This window comes from Rhineura floridana, chromosome 8 (genome assembly GCF_030035675.1).
Source record: "Rhineura floridana isolate rRhiFlo1 chromosome 8, rRhiFlo1.hap2, whole genome shotgun sequence".
Classification (NCBI taxonomy): Eukaryota; Metazoa; Chordata; class Lepidosauria; order Squamata; family Rhineuridae; genus Rhineura; species Rhineura floridana.
Genome location: NC_084487.1, coordinates 90782176 through 90805890, shown reverse-complemented (window position 1 = coordinate 90805890; position 23715 = coordinate 90782176). Strand labels below are relative to the sequence as shown.

The following is a 23715-nucleotide window of genomic DNA, read 5'->3' as shown; positions in this document are numbered from 1 at the left end:
CATCAAGCACTTTTTGGCATTCATCCTCAGCCTCCTGCTGGAGAAGGAAGAGCTTTTGGCTGAAAGCCAACCTGATCTACACTTTCAAAGATGTCCCTTCTCAGGCTCAATGCTGGACAGCTTCCTGCCTGGGAAGGTTGGGAGAACAGGGGTGGAGCTAGCTGGGCAGTGGCTTAATGGCCCCAGTGTGTTCTTTCACTCATCCCCTGCTCTGCACATGGACAACTACATGTGCAGTCTGAATTTCCCTATCTGGGGCCTTAGGAACCTTCTCTTCACTTTTACAAATAATTTATGTATTTCTGCAAACTGCAACATGGCTGCTGGTATCTCCCTCTTGGGTATGGGTCATACCGTTTTGCCTCCATATGCAACAACATTCCCCCATGAAGACCAGAAATAGAAGATATTATTATCATCACCATCAGCAAAGATTTATAGCTCCAGGGCAGCTTAATCACACAGTTGCCTGGTTCACACATCACAATAAGCCAGAGTATGGCTTACTGTGATGACACAAACATTCTGGCTCCTCCCCAGGCTTTTTATGTCAGCATGGGATGGCAGCTAAACCAAGCTTTGGCTTAGTGTGTTGTCCAAACCTGGATCATGGTTAAGGTTTCTCCTACTTAACTACAATCCTGTAACCATAGGGCAATCCTTGGTTACAGATCATGGCTAAGGAGGAGAGACCTTAACTATGATCCCTAATTCAGACAACATGCTAAACCAACACTTGGCTTATCTGCCATGCAACACTAACCTAAAAAGCCTAGGGAAGTAGCAAAATAGCTGCAATCTCCTCCTTGGGAGCCAGTGTGTTCATGCTAAACCATGACTGAACTTAGCTATGCAAACATGGCCAATATAATAAAATTTGAAGGATTAAAAATAACAGCTAAACATAAACATGTGCAAACATCACTTTGCACAGAAAAAAGTATTAAACTACAAACCATCATCTAAAACCCAACATACATATAAATAACAAGTGATAGAAGGTTGAGAAACTGACATATTAACTCAAATTCTACCAAAGGCTTGGGAAAGCCATGCATCTTCAGCTGCCATCAAAAGGTGAACAACATTGGTGCTCAGAGGGGAGATCGTTCCAGAGACAGGGTGCCACTACTGAGAAGGCCCTATCAAATACTAGATCAGCTATAGTTAGGATTACAAATAACACATGTTAAACAATACTGTTATGATTATCTTGGCTGATCTGAAATGATGAGGACATGTAAAATTTTGTGTATATCCATTGTGATAGGTATTCATCATGCCTTTGGCTTGCATACCTGAAAAAGGAGAGAAGCATCAGGGTGAGCAGGACATCCCATTGCTATACGTTATACATAGTGCATACTGCTATCTTGAAGTTCCCAAGTAAAAAGTTTAGGTTTGAAAGCCTGATGATTTTATAGAATTGTAAGGATTATATAGCCAATGGTGCATTCTGAAGTTGTTTCTTACAGTAAAAACACTGACAACTTTTGATTAGTTCTACAGTGGTGTCACTAGGGGGGTGCGGGGTGTGTGGACTGCACCAGGTGACACCATCAGAGGGGGGGTGACTCTCAGCTTTAATTTTAAAAAAATTAAGTTTCTAGGTGGTCTGGTTCTCCAGATATACATAAAAACATCAGCCGCCCCCCAGTGGTGTCACTAGGGGGTGCAGGGGGTGCGGACCACACCAGGCGACACCATCAAAGGGGGGTGATTCTCAGCTTTATTTTTTAAAAAAAAAATAAGTTTCTAGGTGGTCCGGTTCTCGAGATATACATAAAAATGTCAGCCGCCCCCGTTAAATCTTTTTTTAAACTACTGTATAGCACTTTGTAGCTTTAACCCCGCCCGTTCAGGATTGCAGTCAATCAGTGAAGTGTTTGTTTGACCTGCGGCAGTGTCTAGTAAACCTCATTGCAAGGCCAGAAAATGTTGGTCCCCCCCCCCCGTTTATCTGAAAATCTCATAAATTGGGTAAGTATATATATTTCAGTTTTTTCCCCTCTTGTGTGTAGGAGTCAGATCCTGGGCAGTGTTTTCAAAACCTTCCCAATACTTGCTTTTGTGGGGGTAAAAGCATTGCTAATCCCATATCGCCAGAGTAAATCCCATTGAATTCAATAGAATTTACTTTTGAGTAGACATGGTTATGAATGTGCTGAAAATCAATGGGACTTTGGAGTGAATGTAAAAAAGAATTGTGTTTGTGTTGTCTTTCTGTCCCCCCCTCCTCCAGTCCTATTTTAAAGCAGTTAGGCAGGGCTTACTTAGGTATTGCAGTTTTTATTCTATAGGAAACGAATACTGATTTTTTTTAAACTAATACTGATTTTTCTGCAATGACCAACTGGTTTGACAATAAACTATTATATGGGCTGTATGTATTTATACATCTGCAGTGTGTGTGTGTGTAGTCTTTCCAACAACCCTGTAAGGTAGGGTTGGAAACCAAGGCAGCTCACAACAAGAAATAAAGCCATTTAAAATCCAATAATCATAAAGCAAGAATAAACAGTTGGAAAACAGCCTAAAGAGGCATGATTCTGAATTTTGGGTTGGGTGAATGAAGTTTATTCATTTATTATTTGATTTATATCCCACCCTACCACCCAGTAGTAGCCCAGGGCCAGAGCTTGGAAAAGTTACTTTTTTGAACTACAACTCCCATCAGCCCTAGGCAACATGGCCACTGGATTAGGCTGATGGGAGCTCTAGTTCAAAAAAGTAACTTTTCCAAGCTCTGCCCAGGGCGGCAAACAAAAGCACTAAAAGCCCTTTAAAACATCATAAAAACAGACTTTAAAATATATTAAAACATCTTTGAAAATATTTTTAAAAGCTTTAAAAAAACATTTTTTAAAAAACAAAGAAAAGGTTTAAAAACACATTAAAAAGCAATTCCAACACAGACTCAGACTTGGATAAGGTCTCAACTTAAAAGAACAAGTTGAAAGAACAAGTTCCTTATCACTTGAGGCTGTAGTTCTCTGCACACTTCCCAGTTTGAGTAAGCCCCATTGAATACATTGGGACTTGCTTCTGAGTAAACAAACATCGGATTGCACTATAAATATCTTTACAGATTGTGTAATTCATAAACATATTTGATAGTCATGTTTATATAAATATTTCTTCATACTGTGTCCCAATAAGTGATTTCACACTATGGCTGTAGATGATTTTTTCCTCTACATTTTAAGTGTGCCCTTCTTCCTGGGGGTGGTCATGGTTCTCCGTTGTTTTCACCCTGAGGGGAGGATAGGCTGAGAGATGGTGAGTAGCACATTTAAGGTCTTTTCACCTTCCTCTCCTTTTTTTATTTGTATTTATTTTATATTTCTCCAATATCTTCCCCTGGCTGTTTTTATGTATTTTAAATATTTTTAGATTAAATAAATAGGAAATCATAATTGTGAACCTCCCTAAAAGCAATTTACCTATCCTTATGTTTTGGCAAAGTGATGGTGTGAAGGCATGCTGGTAGAACAAGAGACCATGTTTGAGGCATGTTATAACGTGTTTGAGGACTATGTCACACATTACTTTTTGAGACCTGTAGATTCATGTTGGAAAGAACACGTGCACATATTGAATGGTGGCTTGGGTACTGTTTTTTCAGTCTATGCTGCATGCGTAGCGAAGGTGATACATCATCTGGCAGCTAGCTTCATAATGTGAGAATGAAAAACATTTGGAACACCATTCACTTGTTTACTTTTCTCACTATTGAGACCACTTCATATATTACTTTTTCATACACAGAAATTTAATCTTTGTATAGGAAAAACTATTTTGTAAAATGTGAAGGACAGTGGCTGTCCAGTCAGTATAACCACTGTACAAGATCTACTCAGCCACTGTAATTACCTTTTTGTTTTGAGTGCCCTTTTGTCTGGGTCTTGGTTCAGGTGTGTATCCAACTTTGATGTGCTTATGGAAGGGGTGTGCAAGCAGTGCCCCCCCCAAGTGTGGAGGCTTGGACAAACATTGTGTTATGGAAAACCAAAGTCTGTGTGAAAGTACATATTTGGGAATGCCATCAGTGTAATCCTAAACACACTTAATAAATAATGTCGAACTTGCACGTCACAAAATATATTATGGTCATGTCCATAAGCACCAGGAGGGTAGTCGCCCAGGGGATCTTAGTCCCTCTGTTTTTTTGGGAGCAGGGTCCCTATGTCTCCAAGCATCCTACAGTCAGCATGAAAAGGGAGTGTGTTAGTCATGGAGAAGAGTCTTCTAATAGGCTTCCTTGCCTTTTCTGCAGATTGGAGTCAATCAGAGTGAAAGGAGGTGAGTCAGCCACTGAGAAGACTCTTCTCAGTTGCTAACGCTCTCCACTTTCATGCTGATTGGCTCCTAGAGATGTTTGTTGTTGTGAGAGAATGCATTAACAAAGATCTCATTCTTAATCCAAGAGCAAAAAAGGGTGTACATGGCTGTAACTATCATGAAGGGACCCTGCAGCTCTGAATTTTCTACTAAACAACTGATAAACACTTATGTAACTTTGTGTCTGGAGACTTATTATTAAGAATCACTTTCCATATTGTAAGGAGGTGTGTCCACACGCATGCATCCCAGGCACCTAAATGAGGGGAGAGAGCAGCATAGGGACATAAGCAGGTGTCTTATTCCAGGGGTTCCCAAACTTTTCTTCTACATAGACCACTTGGAAATTGCTGAGGGTCTGAAAGTATCTGAAAATTTACTATGGGCATATGCAAGATAATTAACTCCCATTAGTAATAAAAGCAAGAATTTGAGCTGTGCGTATGATACTGTAATTTAAAGGTGTAATTTTAATTTTACTAGTTGTTTATGTCACTACTATTGCCATTACATTCAGTGATATACAGGAATTACGATTTACGAGTAACATTAGTACAAAAAACATTACTAAGGATTCTGTATGTTCTGATACGGGAGGAGGTCCATGGGGGTGACACCATGAGTTACCGCACCGGGTGACACCAACCCTAGTGACGCCACTGGTTCTACAGGTTGTTATTCTTAAAGGCTTATGCATGAATCAGTAAATAGGTGAACAGTTAATTTAGAATGCACATTGTTCATTTAAAAAGCACAGAAAGTATAAATTTACAAAGCTCTAATGCTGGAACTATAAATGATAGAATCATGCATATAATGTAAAATAAATCTACACAAAGAAATGTATTTTTCTTCCACAGCCAATACCAACCTCAAGGCCTATTTGTTTTGGAGATTTTAAAAAACATGTAAGTAATGTTGTCAGCCATTGAGGATATTCTAACAAAATGGATATATCTGAAAATGTGCTATATCATTTCTTCCACTAGATGTCATAGTTATGTAGCAGTAGCAATGTTCTTTTATGAAGCTAGGCTGATTTTCACAGGTAACCCTAATGGCAGAATTACATGTGTGATAGAGGGGGCAAGAAGTGGTGAAGAGAAGGGGTAAGTAACCTTTCTCCTGCCTCCACCTCCTCTTGCACTCCCACCACTTTTCCCACTGCAGAGTTTCATGTGCACTGAACTATTGAGCCTATTCATCTAGAAAGCTAACCACCAGGACACTTGCTTCCAGACTAGAATTACCAGATCTCCGGTTTTCAGCCAGAGTCTCCGGTTTTTGGGGGACCCCTCCAGGTCTCCGGCTAGCACCCCTTAATCTCTGGACTATCAGCTTCAATTTTAAAAAAAAATAAGTTTCTAGGTGGCCTGGTTCCCGAGATATACACCAAAACGTCAGCCCCCGCCCCCGCGACTGTTTAATCTATTTAACTGATACGATGCTGAAGTTGGTTCCTAGTTCCCAGTTCCTTATTTGCTTGAAAGTTCAAAACACTAAAAAAGAAGAGTTGACAACTACAGCAACTTCAAACCAAACATGTCTCTGAACCCCAAAATATATGTTGGGGTACCCTGTATGATATATCACTGTGATCGGGGGACTCTCCCTGTCAAGAATAACAATACATTTATGCAATCAAAATCATCAGGCTTCTGATATTATCATAAATACATAATGATGTCATAAAATCATAAAAAATAAGTAACTGGGGGTGCCCACCCCAAACTCTGCTCTGGGACAGGACAAATCATATACCTCAGGAAAGGGGAGGGTGTCCTCTACGAGATGCCACTGTGCCCCGCCTGGCCCAGAGCTTCTGCTGGGCGCAGGGCACGGAGGAGGGCATCTATGCAAAATCAAAGCAGACCAAAACATACAGGAAAAAATAGGTAACTGGGGTGCTCACCCCAAAATCTGCTCTAGGCCAGGACAAATCATATACCCCAGGAAAGGGGAGGGTGTCCTCTATGAGATGCCACTGCATCCTGCCTGGCCCAGAGCTTCTGCTGGGCACAGGGCACAGAAGAGGACATCTATACAAAATCAAAGCAGAAAAAGACATACAGGAAAAATAAGTAATTGGGGGTGCCCACCCCAAAATCTGCTCTTGGCCAGGACAAATCTTACACCCCATGAAAGGGGAGGTTGTCCTCTATGAGATGCCACTGCGTCCCACCTGGCCCAGAGCTTCTGCTGGGCGCAGGGGAAGGATCAGGGCATCTACGCAGACAGAAAGGGTAGAGAATCTTACTCTTATTCATTTCTCAGACCTCTTTCTGAGGTGAAGGGTCAAATCTGTAAAGTTTGGAGCAGCCACATTAAAAGGGCAGGGCATTCCAGGTAGGGGCTTGCCAACCCTGCTTGAATATGGATGTCTTTGCAGAGGATCCCTAGTCAAGCTTTACCAACAGCACAATCCAAACTATATCTACTCAGAAGTCCTGTTGAGTTCTATGGGGGCTTAGTCCCTTAGTACGTGTGTTTAGAATTGCAGCCTTCAGGGGCATCCATCTTTACTCCCGAATGCTCCCATCTAACATCTGCACAACATTAGGCTCCTTTCTTCCTACTGTGGCCTTCTGGTGACTGGCCTGGCCTGAAGGCACTTAAACCCTTCTTGCCGAAAGTAAGTAGGCTAGATTAAATGTTCCCTACCCAGTCTCCATCTTTTAGCTGAGATGTATAGCTTAATTTCCAGTCAGATTTTTTTTTAATTGTACGCTCCAAGCAACTGTGATTGATGCTTAATGTGTCATGCTTAATGACATCACTCGGGCCCGCCCCATGACATCACTTGGGCCCGCCCCGTGACATCACTCGGGCCCGCCCCTAAAATCTCAGGTTTTGGGATGCTTCTGACCTGGCAACCCTATTCCAGACCTATGAATAAAATAGCCCTATATCAATATCTAAGGGACCCCACCTATTCCCTCAGATCAGTAGAGACCCTTTGAGTCCTCCCCCCTCTATCTCAGGTATGGAGAATGGCTACAAGAGATGCTCCCCATTATAGAACACTCACCCTGGAGAAGCTTTCTTGACACCTACATTAATGTCTTTTGGGCACCAAGCAGAGACTTTTAAATATTTTCTCAGGCTTTTTAATTACCATCTTAATATCTTCTAATATAAATGGAATATTCATGTTTTTGTTTTATTCTGATTTTTATGGTGACTGTGAATTAGATTGTTTTAGGTTTCTGAGATTAGGTTTTATGGTTCTGGCTGCTATTAGCTTACAGTTAATTTTATTGTTAAATTTGATGTTATTTTATGAATTTTATGTTTATTATAGTGTATCACTTTGTATCACCCAGAGAACTTTGGTTATGGAGTAATTAACAAATGTAATAAACAATATTTCAGTTAGTAGAAGAACCCAGGCTCCCCCCATTTGGGGTTTCTCTGGAAAAACACAGAGGCAGCTTTTCAACTCTAGCGAGAAGTGTAAGTGTTGTAAAAGGCTAAAATGTAGGCATCAAGAACATTACCATGGTGAGGCCTTCCATTAATACTGTGGCCCTAGTTCTCCTACACATTGTGGAACAATCACAACTCTGGTTCTATCTGGTTCTCAGAGAAGGCTAGGAAGTATCGAGAAATTAAAAATAGAATGGACTTTCAAAGAGGCGGCAGCTCATATTTATAATCTAAAATGGTTCCTGGTCTGTCTTTCTTTTGTAGTACACATGATGTGCTACACACAGCACTTTCAAAAATCCAGCCAAAACATGAATATGCTCCCAATATGCCTCTGATATAAATAATCCATGATCAGTATATAAGCAGGATTCAACATATGACACTGAGGGAAAAGCAGCCAAGATGAAAGTGTGCCTGAATAATTATAATGTTGCCATAGCAGGTCATTGATTCAAGAGAGTTAATAGACACTGTGCATGGACACTATATTTATACTACTTACCTGTATGTGTAGTCCCAACAGCATCAAAGGCAGCCCTGTACTCACCTTCACCTCAAGGTAAACCCCTGTGTAAAAGTTCTCCATAGTTTAAGCTTAATTTAAGCTCCACATTAAGAATTTAAGTAGAGATTAAGTGATATATAAATCTCTTCAGGCTGTAGTGGATTTCACCATTATATTAATGTTGTTAACCTAAATTCACACTCTTCGAAATGCCTATGTGCGTGTTCACAGATGAGTCATCTTCTTCCTCCTGGGTAGACCCTTGTACCCAAGGAGACCCCAGGTAATAGATGCCAGAAGAGCACACCCGTGCTGATTCTGGGCTTTCCATTGGGTCCACTACCTTCCCTGTTAGGGCTCAGGTGATGAAGTGGAAGAATTGGAGATGAAGGCAAGGTTTTGGTTTCATGGGCAACTGGGAGGTTCAGCTGAGACACCTATGAGCCTAGGCACTTTGGGCTGCCTTGGGATGTTTGTGGGTTCTTCCAGATTCCCAGCTGTACTGGGGTTCTCCATGGGGTTAGAAGCCTCCTTTTCAGATGAGGCCTTTCTGGGATCCTGATAAATGCCCAAGCACTCAAGATGGTTTACAGTTCTATAAGACAAAAGCAATGGGGAAGGAAGAGAAAAAGAAGCAAATTGTGGTACCAGCTTTTACATAATACATAATGAAGTTACACAATAACTAGGTAGATTGATCACTACAGAAGACGGTTCTGAAAGGAGAGAAACCAAATGGCAGTTGTTCCTAGCAAGGTTGACAGAGGGGCATTGCTATGTCACTTTTCCCTCTGCCACAGCCAAGTAGAATGGCTGCTGATAAAAGCAGGTCTGTGAAGTAGGAGCAAAATTGCATTTGGTCCCAGGTAAACTAATGGAAGATATCTCACAACCTTACCTCTCCCTTTAATGCATTCAGGAAGAATGGCTGATGATGGGGCCAGTTCTGGAAAGGAAGATGCCAAATTGCAGTTGGGCCCAACCTTGCTTTCTCACCTCTCCTTTGATGTACAGAACAACCCTATTAGGATATTCTGTTTTACCTTTACATTGCTCTTTGAGTGACCTGAGCAAGGAAGGGCTATAAAAAGCATCTTCTTTGAATGCAGAAGATCCTAGGTTCAATCCCTGGCATCTGCAGGTGGGACTAGGAGAGACCTCTGTCTGAATCCTGGAGAGCTGCTTCCAGTCAGTGTATATACTAGTGGTCTGATTCAGTACAATGCAGCTTTCTATTTAAGGAGACCTGGTGAGTGTTGGAGCAAGGTTTTGGATCCTCTTCCTTTCCAAATTCAACAATCTATCTTCTATACTAATCTGCCTCTCAAAAATAACCATAAACATTAAATTTTGAATAGCACTAAAATGCCACATACATCAAGAAAGAGGCCTGTTGCAACAGATATGCATTTTTCTTATAACTGCATTGTATGAGATCAAGCCTAAGCTGTGCATTCAGATTCTTGCCATGTTTACTCACAAGCAAATTCCACTGGCTTAGATTGCAGGTTAGTTTATTTATTTATTTGATTTATTCCTGCCCTTCCTCCCAGTAGAAGCCCAGGGCAGTAAACAAAAGCACTAAAAACACTTTAAAACATCATAAAAATAGACTTTAAAATATATGAGAACAAAACATCTTTAAAAACATTTAAAACAAAAGATTTAAAAACATCTTTAAAAAAAGGTTTAAAACCATTTAAAAAAAAGGTTTAAAAATATATTAAAAAGCAATTCCAACACAGACGCAGATTGGGATAAGATCTCAACTTAAAAGGCTTGTTGAAAGAGGAAGGTCTTCAGTAGGCACCAAAAAGATAACAGAGATGGTATCTGTCTAATATTTAAGGAGAAGGAAGTTCATGGAAGCAAAGTTTCCTGTCTCTCCTTTCCCCTGCATCCACCTGCAACGGCCCCTAAAAGACTCTTGTGAACAATGCGGCATGGAGTGTGAGGGCCTGCAGGAGGGTGGAGTTGACTGGAAAATTTCCTTCCATAAGTTAGGTTCCAAGCCTGATTTTCAGCAATTCCTTCCTCCCACAGCAAACATGCACATTAGATATAGAGTTCTCGCAATAAACACCTGTTATTGCAAGAATTCAAGGGGAGGAGGTGTAAACAGTTGCTAGTCTCTCAGCAGAGCAAATAAGAAACCCTGAGGTCCCATCTCTCCCTCTATTATCTCCTGATGGAATGGCTGCTGGTAGATGACAGTTTAGGGGAAAGTCTTATTCCTAGGAAAGTATGTATAGGATTAAAACCTTAAGTGCTTTAATCTAAAGGCAGCTTCTCATTTCTATGAACATACAGATATCCTACTATTTCAGTTGTGAAGGCTCATGTGAGTGTGTATGCCACTTTTCTCCTTTAAGATTCATTCATTGGTGATCACTCGTGGCCGAGTAAGATTGTCTTCCAAGATATATGGAAGCGAAGGATCCATTCTTACTTGCAGTTTCTGTGTTTTTCAAACAGATAAGAGACGCCTTTATAAAAAACTGGAACACATCTGTTTCCAATGGAGTTTCAAAGCTAAGAACCAGTTGCATGATGGATCACTGCTATTACTATTCAAATATGCATTGTAAGCAACACTATGATGCTGCTTTCAAGTTATCATAGAGATTCCACTGGAATATAGGTCAGGAGCAATATCTAATATGTGAGGAGCCCAAATTCTTTTCTCACTGTCCAAGGCAAGGCAAAAAATATTATCAAATGCAATATCTCAATCAAAGTATTCTGTTGCTTGCTAACCTTTGAAGCACCCTTCTACTCTGCTGGCAAGTGGCCTAGAAATAGCAGCTGGTGAGTCTGACTGCAATCTGGAGTCCATACGTAGTAAAGCCTAAACTCTAGGAGATGAATACATCAAACTGCAGAGTACACAGGCTATATGAATACCCTTCAAACAACAAATTATACAACATACGGAGGAAAAAAATATCCCCTTCTAGATGCAATTTAAAGTCAATATTCAGTGCAGCAGTCATCTGAATAATATTTTCTGTGCTATTAAAGATTGATCACAAAAATCTCTAGTGCAAAAACATTTTAAACTACTCTCGTAATACACAGCACACTCAGGATAGAATTTTCAAATACATGCAGTGTGAGCTTATTTCTTCCCACATTCACATCACTGACACTGGGAGACCATCTGCTTTTAGGAAAAGGTTGGTGGTAATGTTGAAGACTTTCTTTCCTGTGCAGCGTTTCTGTTCCTGATACCTATAAATCTGTGCTGTCAGACATTGTAGAATAAAATATCCCAGGGTTGACTGTTGCACTGGTTGCTAACACACCATACAGTTAAAGCCATTATTTCCCCCAAAGTATCCTAAGAACTGTAGTTTGTTAAGAGTGCTGGGAACTGTAGCTCTGTGAAGGGTAGACTATACCAGACTTAGGTCAGGAATAGGGGGCAGTGAGGAGAGGGCAGTTGTGTTAATGAGTATCAGAGATGCACAATTATAAAATGGGGGATACTTGGCTCAGCAATACTACAAGCGAGAAGGATCTTGGGATTGTTGTTGATCACAAGCTGAATATGAGCCAACAATGTGATGTGGCTGCAAAAAAGGCAAATGCTATTTTAGGCTGCATTAATAGACGTATAGTTCCCAAATCACGTTAAGTATTGGTCCCCTCTATTCAGCATTGGTAAGGCCTTGTCTTGAGTACTGCATCCAGTTCTGGACACCACACTTTAAGAAGGATGCAGACAAACTGGAACGGGTTCAGAGGAGGGCAACGAGGATGATCAGGGGACCAGGAACAAAGCCCTCTGAGGAGAGACTGAAAGAAGTGGGCATGCTTAGCCTTGACAGGAGAAGACTGAGATTGCACTGTTCAATTACCTGAAAGGTTATCACACAGATATCTTCAGGATATCTTCTCAATAGTCCCAGAGTGCAGGACACAGAATAATGGGTTCAAGTTACAGGAAGCTGGATTTCAACTGAACATCAGGAAAAACTTCGTAACTGTTAGAGCAGTACGACAATGGAATCAATTACTTAGGGAGGTGTTGGGCTCTGCAACACTGGAGGCATTCAAGAAGCAGCTTGACAGCCTCCTGTCGGGTATGCTTTAATTTGGATTCCTACTTTGAGCAGGGGGTTGATTCTATAATTCTACAATGAGCTCCTCCTTACTTAACCCTAGAACAAAAATTAAGCTCAAGGCTCTGCATCCGGCCCATGTGAACTACTCATTTTACCCTAGACCAGCTACGAGCAATGAGAAGTACCACCACGCGATCCTAACCGTCCCTTCTTCGTTAAACCCTGCGGGCGGTAGCAAGAAGCGAAAACACGGGGGTGGGAAAACGTCAAGCAGGATCGCGCATGCGCTTTAAGGAAGGTTGTGTAAACGGTGGTGGTGTCAGACGAAAGCTTGAGGACGCATGCGTAATACCTCATCAGGAAAGCCGTTACCTTGGCTGCAATCTTCCGCGCTCTCTTCCTCTTCCTTCCTCCCTCCCCCGTTCCGAAGAGACGCGCGCTTTACGGTTGGTGATTGTTACAGCCGCCGTTTCCAGCCAGTCTGGGAGCTGGTCTCTCAGGGGCCTGTTTTCATTTGCTGGCGGGAGAGTGAATTGGTGGTGGCTAATGCCATCTCCCAAACGTTCCCTTCCCTTCTTGACCCTTGCTGACAAGGATGAAGAGGCTAAAGGGGATGCTAAAGTTGAGGAAGAAGAAAACGGCAGAGCCGGAGCTCCTGCGTCCCTCTAGCGATCCGGCCGTCGAGTTGCCCCTGTCGGCCTGCGCCTCCTCCCTTGCCAGTGACGGCGCCTATGTGGTACGGAGGAAAGAGTTGGGCCAGCTACATCGGGCAGCGGTCGACGGGAACATGGGCGATTTGTTGCGGCTTGTATACAAGCATGACATCAACGAGCCGGATAAAGACTCCAGGTGCGGGAGTGCAAGGGCTGCTTCTCGATCCTTCCCCTGGGCAAAGGAGCGGCTCTCCACCCACTCCCTTTCTCTGTCATTATGACTTTGGAAATGCAGGGGCTTCTCCTTACGAGGGCCTTCTGTAAGTCCCCATTCTTGCCAGCTACACTTCTGTTAATCTTCTCATCCCTCTGTTACTCCAAGGAGTTCAGGACAGTGCAAACAGCAATTATTCCATTGTATCCTCACAGTAGTCAGGTGAGGTAGGCTACGTTGAGAGATAGTGACGGTAGCCAGCAAGCTTCATGGGTGAGCGAGGAATTTGTAGGTGGGTCTCCTGGTCCAAGTCTTTTCTTTACCAACAGCATCCTGGTCTCCCTTCAAGAAACTCAGGGCACTTTTTTGCTTGTGCACTCATGTTCACAGGTGGCTTAATCTCCCTTAATGAACAGGACCAGAACTAAACTGAGGCTACTGTATGTGCCATCTGTGTGGCAGCCTATATATACTTGCGTGGTGTTTTCCTTACAGGGAAGTATTTCCCATGTAGGATTTGTGTAAAGCATCCTTGGAAGATTTCAGTCCCTGCAGCACATTCCCTGGGGGGTGTTGTTATTAATTTCATGTCTTGTCCCACTTTTTCAAGCACCTGTTACTTCTTGCAGCTATAATTATTAAAAATAACATAAATAACACATTGTTAGTATACAGAGTGGGTTATAATACTTTAACAAATTATAACTGTTTTATAACTGCTTTTCTCATTTCCCCTGTTTCCTATTAATGTATAGTGTTCAAGATATAATACCAGTCATTTATCTTTCCTCATTCAGCATTGATCTCTATAGTTTATTTTGCCACTAGTTCCTATGCTAGTGTGTAATAGCTGGCAATTCTTTGGCATCTGGAGATCCTGGAAACAGCTCTGTGCTTAAATATCAGTGTCTCATAATAAGTTTTGCTGTTTTTAAATTAGAATAAAAAATACTCTGACTAGGAAGGTGCTTTAAAAAAAAAAACAATCCTTGATCCCATCTCCCATCCAGTAACTTGATTAACATCTGTCAAGCACAGGGAAGTTGTGATTGGATTAGACAACCATTCTGAATACAGTGTTGTCAGCATACCACCAGGGCTGTGGAGTCGGTACACCAAACCTTCGACTCTGACTCCAACTCCTCTATTTTTCTTCCGTCCGAGTCCGACTCCACCCAAAATTGCTTCCAACTCCACAGCCCTGGAAAGGGCTGTAAATGTCTTTTTAAATTGGAAGCTCTCATAGGAGCATTTTTATCGCTGCCTGAATATGCGCTGATCTTGGCATCACAGCATTTGTCTTCATCTGTGTCCTGTCATATACTGACACACAAAATGTTTTCCATCTTGAGTTATGGTGAAATGCTCAACTACAGCTGACTTAATGGGAAGCTTCTTTGACATTTTGAATTTATATTTTAAAAAATTTGTCAATCAAAATTTATTTTGAAGTCGGAGCCGGTACATTTCTTCCGACTCCTCCCAAAATTGCTTGCGACTCCACAACTCCGACTCCACAGCCCTGCAGACCACTATTAATTCATGTGCTGTATTCAAAAAATATAGAAATCTTTGAAATCTAAGAACATATTTATAGTCTCGGATTATCTCTACAATTTTATTCTTAGCTTTATTGATAACTGACTTTTTGTTGTTGCAAACCACCATTTATTTCTCACAGTGGAAGGAGAGGGCAAAAGCAGCTTCTCAGTAGACGCAAGTCATTTATTTATTACATTTATACCCTGCCTTTCTTTTCTTGATAGAAACCCAAGGTAGCTTACATATGGTTCCCAGGCAGTCTCCCATCCAGACACTGGCCAAACCTGACCCTGCTGGCCTCATGTGCCTTCAAACCGTAGCCTGTTTAGTGGGTAAACCTAGATAGGATTAGACTGCATGCTGAGGTTTGTCCTTTGGATTTCTTCCTATGTTGTAAAACACAAAGAAATGCAACTGTAGTTGAAAAGTGGAAATTAATTACTGCCAGGAGCAGTCAGCCTGGGGAGTCATTAGGTTGTAGTGAACAAACAGTTGGACTTATCATAGAATCATACAATAGCAGAGTTGGAGGGGCCCTATAAGGCCGTTCAGTCAAACCAATACAGGCTCAATACAGGAATCCACGTTTAACATGAAACTCTCTGGGTGACCATATGCAAATTGATAATCTCTCAGCCTTCCCTTACCTGTACAGATGCTATGAGAGTAAAATGGACCAAATTAAAATTTAAGCTGACAAATACTGGTTTTTCTGAATGGATATTTAATGAATGGTATAGTGTTGTGACACCTATCCTTTGGAATTCGCTCCCCTTAAATATTAGACAGGTGTCATTTCTGTTGTCTTTTTGGTGTCTACTGAAAACCTTCCTCTTTCAACAAGCCTTTTAACTAGATACCTTTATCCAGTCTGCATCTGTATTGGAATTGTTTTTAATATGTTTTTATTGTGTTATCAGTTAGGGTTTGTTGTCTTGAACTCCTTTCGGAAGGAAAGCTGAGATATACATTGATTAAATGAATGAATAATAAATATATCTTCCAGAACACCTTTGCATCTTGCTTGCGCCAATGGATATACAGATATTGTCACTTTCTTGGTAGATCACAAATGCCACCTAAATCTCTGTGATAATGAAGGGAGAACTCCGCTAATGAAGGTATGTATGAAACCTAATACTACAATTCTACAAATGGTTCTTCGTATTCCTCTAGATGAAAATGCCAGTTTACTATAGTTTTCATGTTAATAACAAATATCCATAAAATAAGTTACAGTTGCTAGTCATAACCAAAAAAGGTTCAAGGAAAAGTTTTTATTTTGCCTTTCATTAAATTGGGTGTATTAACATAATTTGTGGACCTGACTACCTTTCTTTAAATGTTTCAGGCTGTGCAATGCCAGCAGGAATTTTGTGCAATTTATCTGCTTGAGCACGGAGCAGACTCTAATATTTTGGATATTCACAATAACACTGCTCTCCACTTCGCTGCCTCTAATTCTAGCTTATCTATAACAAAACATCTGCTTGAACATAAAGCTGATATTGAAGCACAGAATGAGGTAAAACAAAATTAGTTTAATATAAAAATATGTCATGACACTTTTGCTTCCATATGCTGGTTTGAATGCTAAAATAGTTTATTGAAGGAAAATATTATTGTATGTGCTGTCAACTTGGATGCAACTTGTCTTTTGTTTTCAAGATAAAAAACACAGCAATGATTAGCCTTTGTGTATTTCTCTCCTTCCCCCAAATCAACATGGGCAACATGTACAAATTTCCCAGCATCCATGTGAAAGCATAATACGCTGGTTCTGTGTAGGGATGTATATATTATTAAAATAATTCCCCTTCAGTGGGAGCTGGAAGAACAAGAGAGAGTCATATGCAGAGCAAATAGGGGTTAGTGGTCTGAGTATAGTGCTGCTCTGTCCAGCTATTGGGTATTGAAGTGGGAAGAGAGTAATTCAAGGAACCTTAAAGCTTGTGTGTGTGTGCGTGCATTCGCACACGCGCATAAGACCAGTTAGGTGCAGCAAGCCCCAGGGGGCTCTTAAGGCTGTTTTTTTCAGTGTTGGCTCCCCAACTGTTACTGGACTTCAACTCCTATCATCCCCAGCCATCTTAGCTAATGATCAGGGAGTTGTAGTTCAACAACATCCATGGATCCACAGTTGAACACTGTTTAAAGGAGCTGCTCTCACCTTTAGACTTGGAATTGCTGCATCTTACTTTGTGCAAACTACCCAGTGTAAAAGCAATATTTAAAATAATATGGATACAGGCAAATTTGGTCGATAGCACAAATGTCCTCACAATCATGGTAGGAGCCCCAATCCTTTGGGTCCCCAAATTCAAACCAGGAAGCATTCCTTTTCAGCCCCATTAACCAGCAGCCACTTGTGGTGTATGGGGAACTCCTTTTACAAGCAGAAATACTGGTTTAATGGGTTGGTGCACTCTGAACAATCTTATGGTCTGAACTGAGCGAGGCACTTCCCTCTTTGGTTCATATCTATTACACTTTGGCTGCCATTATGCAGTTTTCCTGGGGGACAACATAACTGGCACAGGATCTGCCACTGTCAAGCCTCCTTGTGCTAAATTCACTGCTTTCAATCTGCATCTCTCCTCTTTGTCGTGCTCATACCTGCTGGAGCTCTCAAAGGCTGGTTTTCATTTAAAAAAAAAAAGCTTGCCCCCTTTTAAAAGGTGTTGGCATATTTCTAGTGACCAAATGATTTATTCCTTTTAATTGATCCATATGTATATATATACCTTTTCTATAATGCATAAAACAAATTACTATTTTTGGCTTGAGAAAATTATTTGTGAATAGGTATTTTGGTGTTCAGTAGTGCCTCTTACTAATTGTTCCAGTACTGTGAAGGACTCTGGGTTAGATCTAACCCAAAATTAGTTGCGCTTGGGAGTCAATCCAAATCTCTGGCAGACAGTGGCAGGGCTTCATGGAGTGCTCTCGCCACTCAGGGCAGAAAGTTAGGGGGCAGCTCCAAGGCTGGTGCAGTGAAAGGGCCCCAATTAGACCTGTTGCTGTCATGTAACTGCAGCAGGATCCAAGCTTTTTACTGGCGAGGATGCCACAAGTGGTAGCTTTTGCCTATCCAGCATGGATTAATTGGGACACTACTAGCCACTGGGCTTTCCTGCCAGTTGTGGAGCTCCCCCAATGATGGAGGGTAGCAGAGCTCAGTGGAGGGACACCTTTGCCCCATCTGAACCCCCAAAGTAACATATAAAGGAACCCTGGCATGTTAACCACATTTTTTTGCTTGTTCAATGGAAACTAGAAAATGTGTGTGTGTTTTGAACTTCATGCCTTCTAATTTAGTTTTATGCTCACAGGATGGGAGCACACCTTTAATTGTTGCTGTCATTGAAAATAATCGAGAAATGGTAGAGTTTCTTCTGGAAAAAGGAGCTTCTGTACATGCTACAGATAATCTAGGAAGGTACAGTCTGATTCATTTTCTTGATCAATCACCTGATCCAAAGACTTGAGAACCATTTCTACAGCAATCTGTTGCAATTTCTAGATGAACAGACTGCGGGTTGTATCCAGTGAAGTGATTGCGCTTGCAGAATGACTTAGATTCTCACAACAGAATTTTCCCTCCTTTTTCCCCTGTGTACCCTGCAACCTCCAAATCTGCTTTGGGGAACAGACTTGAGGAAGGTTGTTGTGGGAGGAGAGGGAAGGGAAATTCCATTACACAAGTGAAAGTCATTCTGCAAGCACAATGATTTTGCTGGATATAACCCATTGAGAATTGCAATTTCCTGAGTATGTACATTGAGACACAAATTGTATAGAGCTCCTTATCAACTGGTTGCAGTTATCAGTTCCGTATCCCTGTTGCTAGGAATGTGTGCAAGTTTTGCATTAAGTTTGACACTGCATTCTTCTGCATGTCTAACAGGAATAAAGTTATGTTGAGTTCAATGGGATTTCCTCCCAGGTAAGTGTGTATAGGATTGCATCCTAAATCTCTTAAAACCCTTGTATGTATCCTCTTATTCTGAAGGGATGATGTGGAACCAGCAATGATTCTGTGAGGTAACTGTGGTAAAATCCGAGGAACAAAATTTTATTTTATCTGGAGATTCAACTGTGTCATTTGCATTCACAGCATACAATCAGAACCATAGATTAATAGAGTTGGAAGGAGCCTATAAGGCCACCAAGTCCAACCCCCTGCTCAATGCAGGAATCCAACTTAAAACATACCCAACAGGTGGCTGTCCAGCTGCCTCTTTAATGTCTCCAGTGCTGGAGAGCTCACCACCTCCCTAGGTAATTGGTTCCATTGTTGTACATCTCCATCAGTTAGGACTTTTTTCCTGATGTTCAGCCAAAATCTGGCTTCCTGTAACTTGAGCCCATTATTGCATATCCTGTACTCTGGGATGATCAAGAAGAGATCCTGGCCCTCCTCTGTGTGACATCCTTTCAAGTACTTGAAGAGTGCTGTCGTATCTCCCCTCAGTCTTCTCTTCCCAAGGCTAAACATCCCTAGTTCTTTCAGTCTCTTCTAACAGGGCTTGGTTTCTAGTCACCTGATCATCCTCCATTGGCCTCCTCTGAACCTGTTCCAGTTTGTCTGCATCCTTCTTAAAGTGCAGTGTCCAGAACTGGATGCAGTTGTTAAAAACCATAAGGTCCAGAGAGGCTTCTTTAGGAGTCGACATACTGTCCTGTTTAAGGGCAGCAGGCACAACTCCATCCCATAAAAATGTGCTCACCCCATCCACCCCTGACTGACTTTCACCAGCCAGATGGAAGGGGGTTAAGAGAGCAAAAAACCAGTCTGACTTCTGCTATGACCAGCTTCTGAATCACCTCAAGCAACTCTGCAGAAGAGCTCTTTGAGGATGCAATGGAGATGGCAAAGTAGTTCTTCGCTGCCTTCACTGCTGCTTGGTAGGCAGAGTTATGCAACCTAACAAACGTTGTGTCAGCTTCAGAGCAAGTTTTCTGCCACCTGCACTACAGTCATCTCCCAGCCTGCTTCACTGTCCATGGTTCTTTGGCAAACCAAGGAACAGTGTGGCCTCTGCAGCATTGCAAAGGACCCTCAGGAGAGATTTTGTCAATAGCCTGCTCATATTGGAGGTCCCATCACTCTCAGAGCCTGGCATAGCTGACCAAAGCTGGATAGAGGGATGCCTCTGCATCAGCCATATTCCCTCCAGTGTAGCAGTTTTGGATTTCTCTGTTAAACAGCAGTGGGTAAGAGATCTAAGTTAAATGCATGGATAAAATGCAATTATTCTGTACTCATCTTAGAACTCCCCTGTTGACTGCCGCAGCTGATAAAAAACGTGATTTAACAAACATTCTCCTTCGACATGGATCAGATGTCTTTCATAGGGATGGAAGTGGATGGTCAGCCAAGGAATATGGGCTGAATAGTGGAGATGCCATGTAAGTTTTTATTTCCGATGTTTCCTAAACTAGTAGTAAGATTATCCATTGACCATAAAAACAAAAATTTGAGTTTCTTCAACCATTAGCAATAAAGGAAATAAAAACTAAAAAATGGATCAACTGGCACATGAGAAAGGCTCCTGCAAAAATTAAGGTCTTACCCCTTGAGTTGATCTAAAACTGTTCTGGTCTGGGGTGCATTTTTTATTCTCTTCATAAAGAGCCATCAGGCTGTATTGTCACGTTTGTAAAATTATTTTTTCCATTAGTCTTTTGCAATACATAGCTGAATATTCCAGCTTGAAAAATAGAGAAGAGGATTCTCCTGATGATCAGAAAGTCTTGTCTGTATTGAGCTGCCCAGAAACAGCTGGAGATGCTGGCATTATGTTGGGTGCACCTGCTACAAATAAAGAAGGTATGATTTCATGTTCTAAGAACATAAGGGTATCCCTCCTGTATCGGACATGGAGTCTATGCAACTGAAGCTATCATTCTCTGTTACAGTTGCCCAATTGGCAACCAATACCATCCACAGAATGATAAGAATTGGGAGGGATCTTGAAGGTCATCTAGTTGAACCCCTTGTTCAGTGCAGAATAGCTACAAGTGAAGCATTCCTCACTCCTGTATGTCTCCTACTAGGGGGTTTGGTTAGTTTTAATTTTGAAACAAAAATCCTGTACAGTAGCTTAATATTTCCCCACAATGCAGAATGAATAAGAGAGCAGAGAGAGAGAGAGAGAAGGGTGCTTTTCTTCTGAATATTTTTTAAGTTTATGGCACTAGAGGAATTCAAGCTTTAGGTTATTAAATTGCATTGTAAAATTTACAAACTTAGTTAAATGTATGCCATATGTAAGGACTGGCATTAGGATATGGTAGTTTCTATAATATTGTGGTTTGCATAATTGGTCTTTTAGTAAAAAGTGTTGCCTTTTAACTTATTAGGTATGGCAATGTATATAAAGGACTCTGAACAACTGCATGTACTTTATATAAGTAGTAAGTATTTTTTTTCTCCAAAGCTCTCATTGAAATCCAGATATTAATCATAATATCTCCCTCAGTGGAGGAAAGAAAAAAAACTTGAAGGTGCTATACAGCTTAGTAATATCTCGCCTGGATTACAGTAATGTGCTTTGTGTGGGGTGTCTTTGAAGACAGTCTGGAGGCTGCAGCTAGTGCAGAATGAGGCTGCTGGGGTGGTAAGTGGGACAGCCTGATGGGTCCGTGTGTTACTGGTCCTGAAAGTGCTGCACTGGCTACTAGTGAGATATGGGCTAAATTCAAGCTGTTAGTACTAGCATATAAAGCCCTAAATGGCTTGGGACCCACATACCTAAAATAATTCTGTTTTTAGAATGCTTTCTAAAAAAATGTTTTATTATTTATGTGTTTGCCGCTCTGGGGTTTTTTGGGAGTAAGGGTGAGATCTACATTGAATAAATAAAATAAATAAATTCCATGACAAGGCACAAGAAATGAAACAGTAGTATACTAGAACTGATTTTCTATTCTTAAATGGTGTGTCTGCTTATTAAAAAAAATGGAGACTCGAAGCTTTCAAGGAAGGTACACTCTGATCTGAAAGCCTATTTCACAAAATGTTCTGGTGACTTTTAGGAGGAAATTCCACTCTACACACTTTCAAAGGTAATTTTGTTAATGGTGTGCAAATTAGAGGTCTGGGCCTTGACACAGAAAACAGATGCCACAATGCTGCGTGGAATGTGGAATGCACAATGATGCACATAATCATACTACCTTCATGTGCAACATCATTCTGCAACTAGCACAACATTAGTCTCTGTCCTGTCCATTCACTCTTTTAGTTGGCTACAAGGAAATATTGCCATCAAAGTCCCTTCCAATGCTATAATTCTATGCGGATGGTATTGGTTGCCAGTTGGGTACTTGCAACATGAAATGGTAGCTTTAGTTGCATAATAGGTTCAGTTGCATATTCCAGGGTACTACGTCAGTGTACAAACAAGTCTGGGACTTGGGTCCACCTCTCTGCCACCGACGGCCATCTAGCTCTAAGGTAATGGTGAAGTTTGAACTAACCATAACATAGGATACTGTGCCATATCTGTCAAAGCCAGGGGGCTTAAACCCTATGACCCTGACTTTGGGGTTGCACTTCTCAGGTGCTCACTGACCAGAGCTAGTCAAAAACCACAGACCAGCCCTGCCAGGTAGTTTCACTACCACCACTCCTTCCAGGGTAAAAAAAGGGGGGGGGAGGAATACCACAAACATCCTTAGAGAGCTTGCTTAGGATTCCAACGGAACAAGAGCTAGGAAGCGCACTCTCTGTCACTGGAGCTTCAAGACAAAAATGCTTGCTAGTAGCCTTGTAGCCACAAGCAGCTTAGGTGCTGGATTCAGGCCTGAGCCTTCTCCAAGAACACACAGCATTGTAAATGTGAGGTAGCTTTATTGAATATATGAAAAGTGCAGATGAAAAATGTAACAGTGCATCAAAACATAAAAATACTTTAAAAAAGCAGTATAAAAATCTTTAACCCAGTTCACCCAAAGGCATTAGGTATAAAACTTCAGTTGACAAAAAGGCAATTGAGAAATAACCATAGGATAAAATGATAAACTCTAGCTGTAGCTCTCTGTACATAACAGAGTTCCAGGATAGCAAGATGACTTGACCCCCACAGGTACACATGAGTCAAAACAGGAATAAGACGGGGCAATGAACAATGGAGTTCAAAGTAGTTTTATAGGATCAGCCTAGCAACAAGGAGCAGATCATTAAAGCCTGTCAAAATTAGAAATTTGACAGAACATTCTGGACCTGAGGGCATATGACCAATAAAGTGGTACAGTTGATGGAACCTTTGAGACCTAGGACAGGCCCTAGCCAGTCAGAGGGTTGGTCTGAGCAGAAGCTTCTAGGACTTGGGGCTATGTGTGAACTTCACAGCACAGGCATGTGAAACCAATTAGTGTGAACAGGCATGGCCTTGAAGAAGCTGTCTGTCAAGGACAACACAGGTGCAAGCAATGAGCTCACTTTAGCAATTAACTACAGAAGCTGATAGAAAAAGCATTTCTCGCACAGGCTGGGTGAATCCCAAAATTTTCCCATCAGACTGACAAGATGGCTTCCCAGAAGCCTTTAGGGTGAACCCATCTTAGCAAGCCAAATCAGGCTTTCTTGACAGTATCCATATTGCCTAAATAGCACATCTATTAAGGGTATGGCCCTTAGCAGCTGCAACTTCCCAGCATTTTGGAGCCTGAGGGCTCATCCAAACTCACCTGGATAATCCACATTTTGCCTATTCACATTGTGCTTGGATAGTCCCCACTTCTGTTTTTTTCCCGCTTTTTTGCCTGTTTTTTTACTTTTTAAAATGTCCAGAAAACCGCTGTTTTTTCAGCCACACATCAAACATTCTTTCCGGATTTTCCCAAAGTCCAGCCTCTAACTCTGCCCCTATCAAGAGCAGGAAATTTGAATTTTAAGTTGCTGTAATGGAGGACGAGCGACGGAGCTAGCGGAGGGTGAGTGAGCAATGTATCCGC

General features: G+C 41.5%; 1 protein-coding gene and 1 long non-coding RNA gene across 7 annotated transcripts in view; one reads left to right on the top strand and one right to left on the bottom strand.

Annotated features, from left to right (window-relative positions):
• Positions 1-716: 716 nt before the first annotated feature.
• LOC133390777 (uncharacterized) lies at positions 717-12594 on the bottom strand. The gene is made up of 3 exons (XR_009764468.1): positions 12136-12594; positions 8273-8870; positions 717-1298 (listed from the first exon to the last, which is right to left on the bottom strand). It is a non-coding gene; the product is annotated as an uncharacterized LOC133390777 (long non-coding RNA).
• Positions 12595-12683: 89 nt separating this feature from the next.
• The window catches only part of ANKRD26 (ankyrin repeat domain containing 26), a 198269-nt gene continuing 187237 nt past the window's right edge, over positions 12684-23715 (top strand). For all 6 annotated transcript variants that reach the window (XM_061640078.1, XM_061640076.1, XM_061640074.1 and 3 more), the window contains exons 1-6: positions 12684-13191; positions 15758-15872; positions 16103-16276; positions 18084-18190; positions 20026-20163; positions 20436-20584. In XM_061640078.1, the coding sequence (XP_061496062.1) occupies positions 12938-13191; positions 15758-15872; positions 16103-16276; positions 18084-18190; positions 20026-20163; positions 20436-20584 (937 nt within the window). In that variant the 5' untranslated portion in view covers positions 12684-12937. The remainder of the gene's footprint in view (positions 13192-15757; positions 15873-16102; positions 16277-18083; positions 18191-20025; positions 20164-20435; positions 20585-23715) is intronic.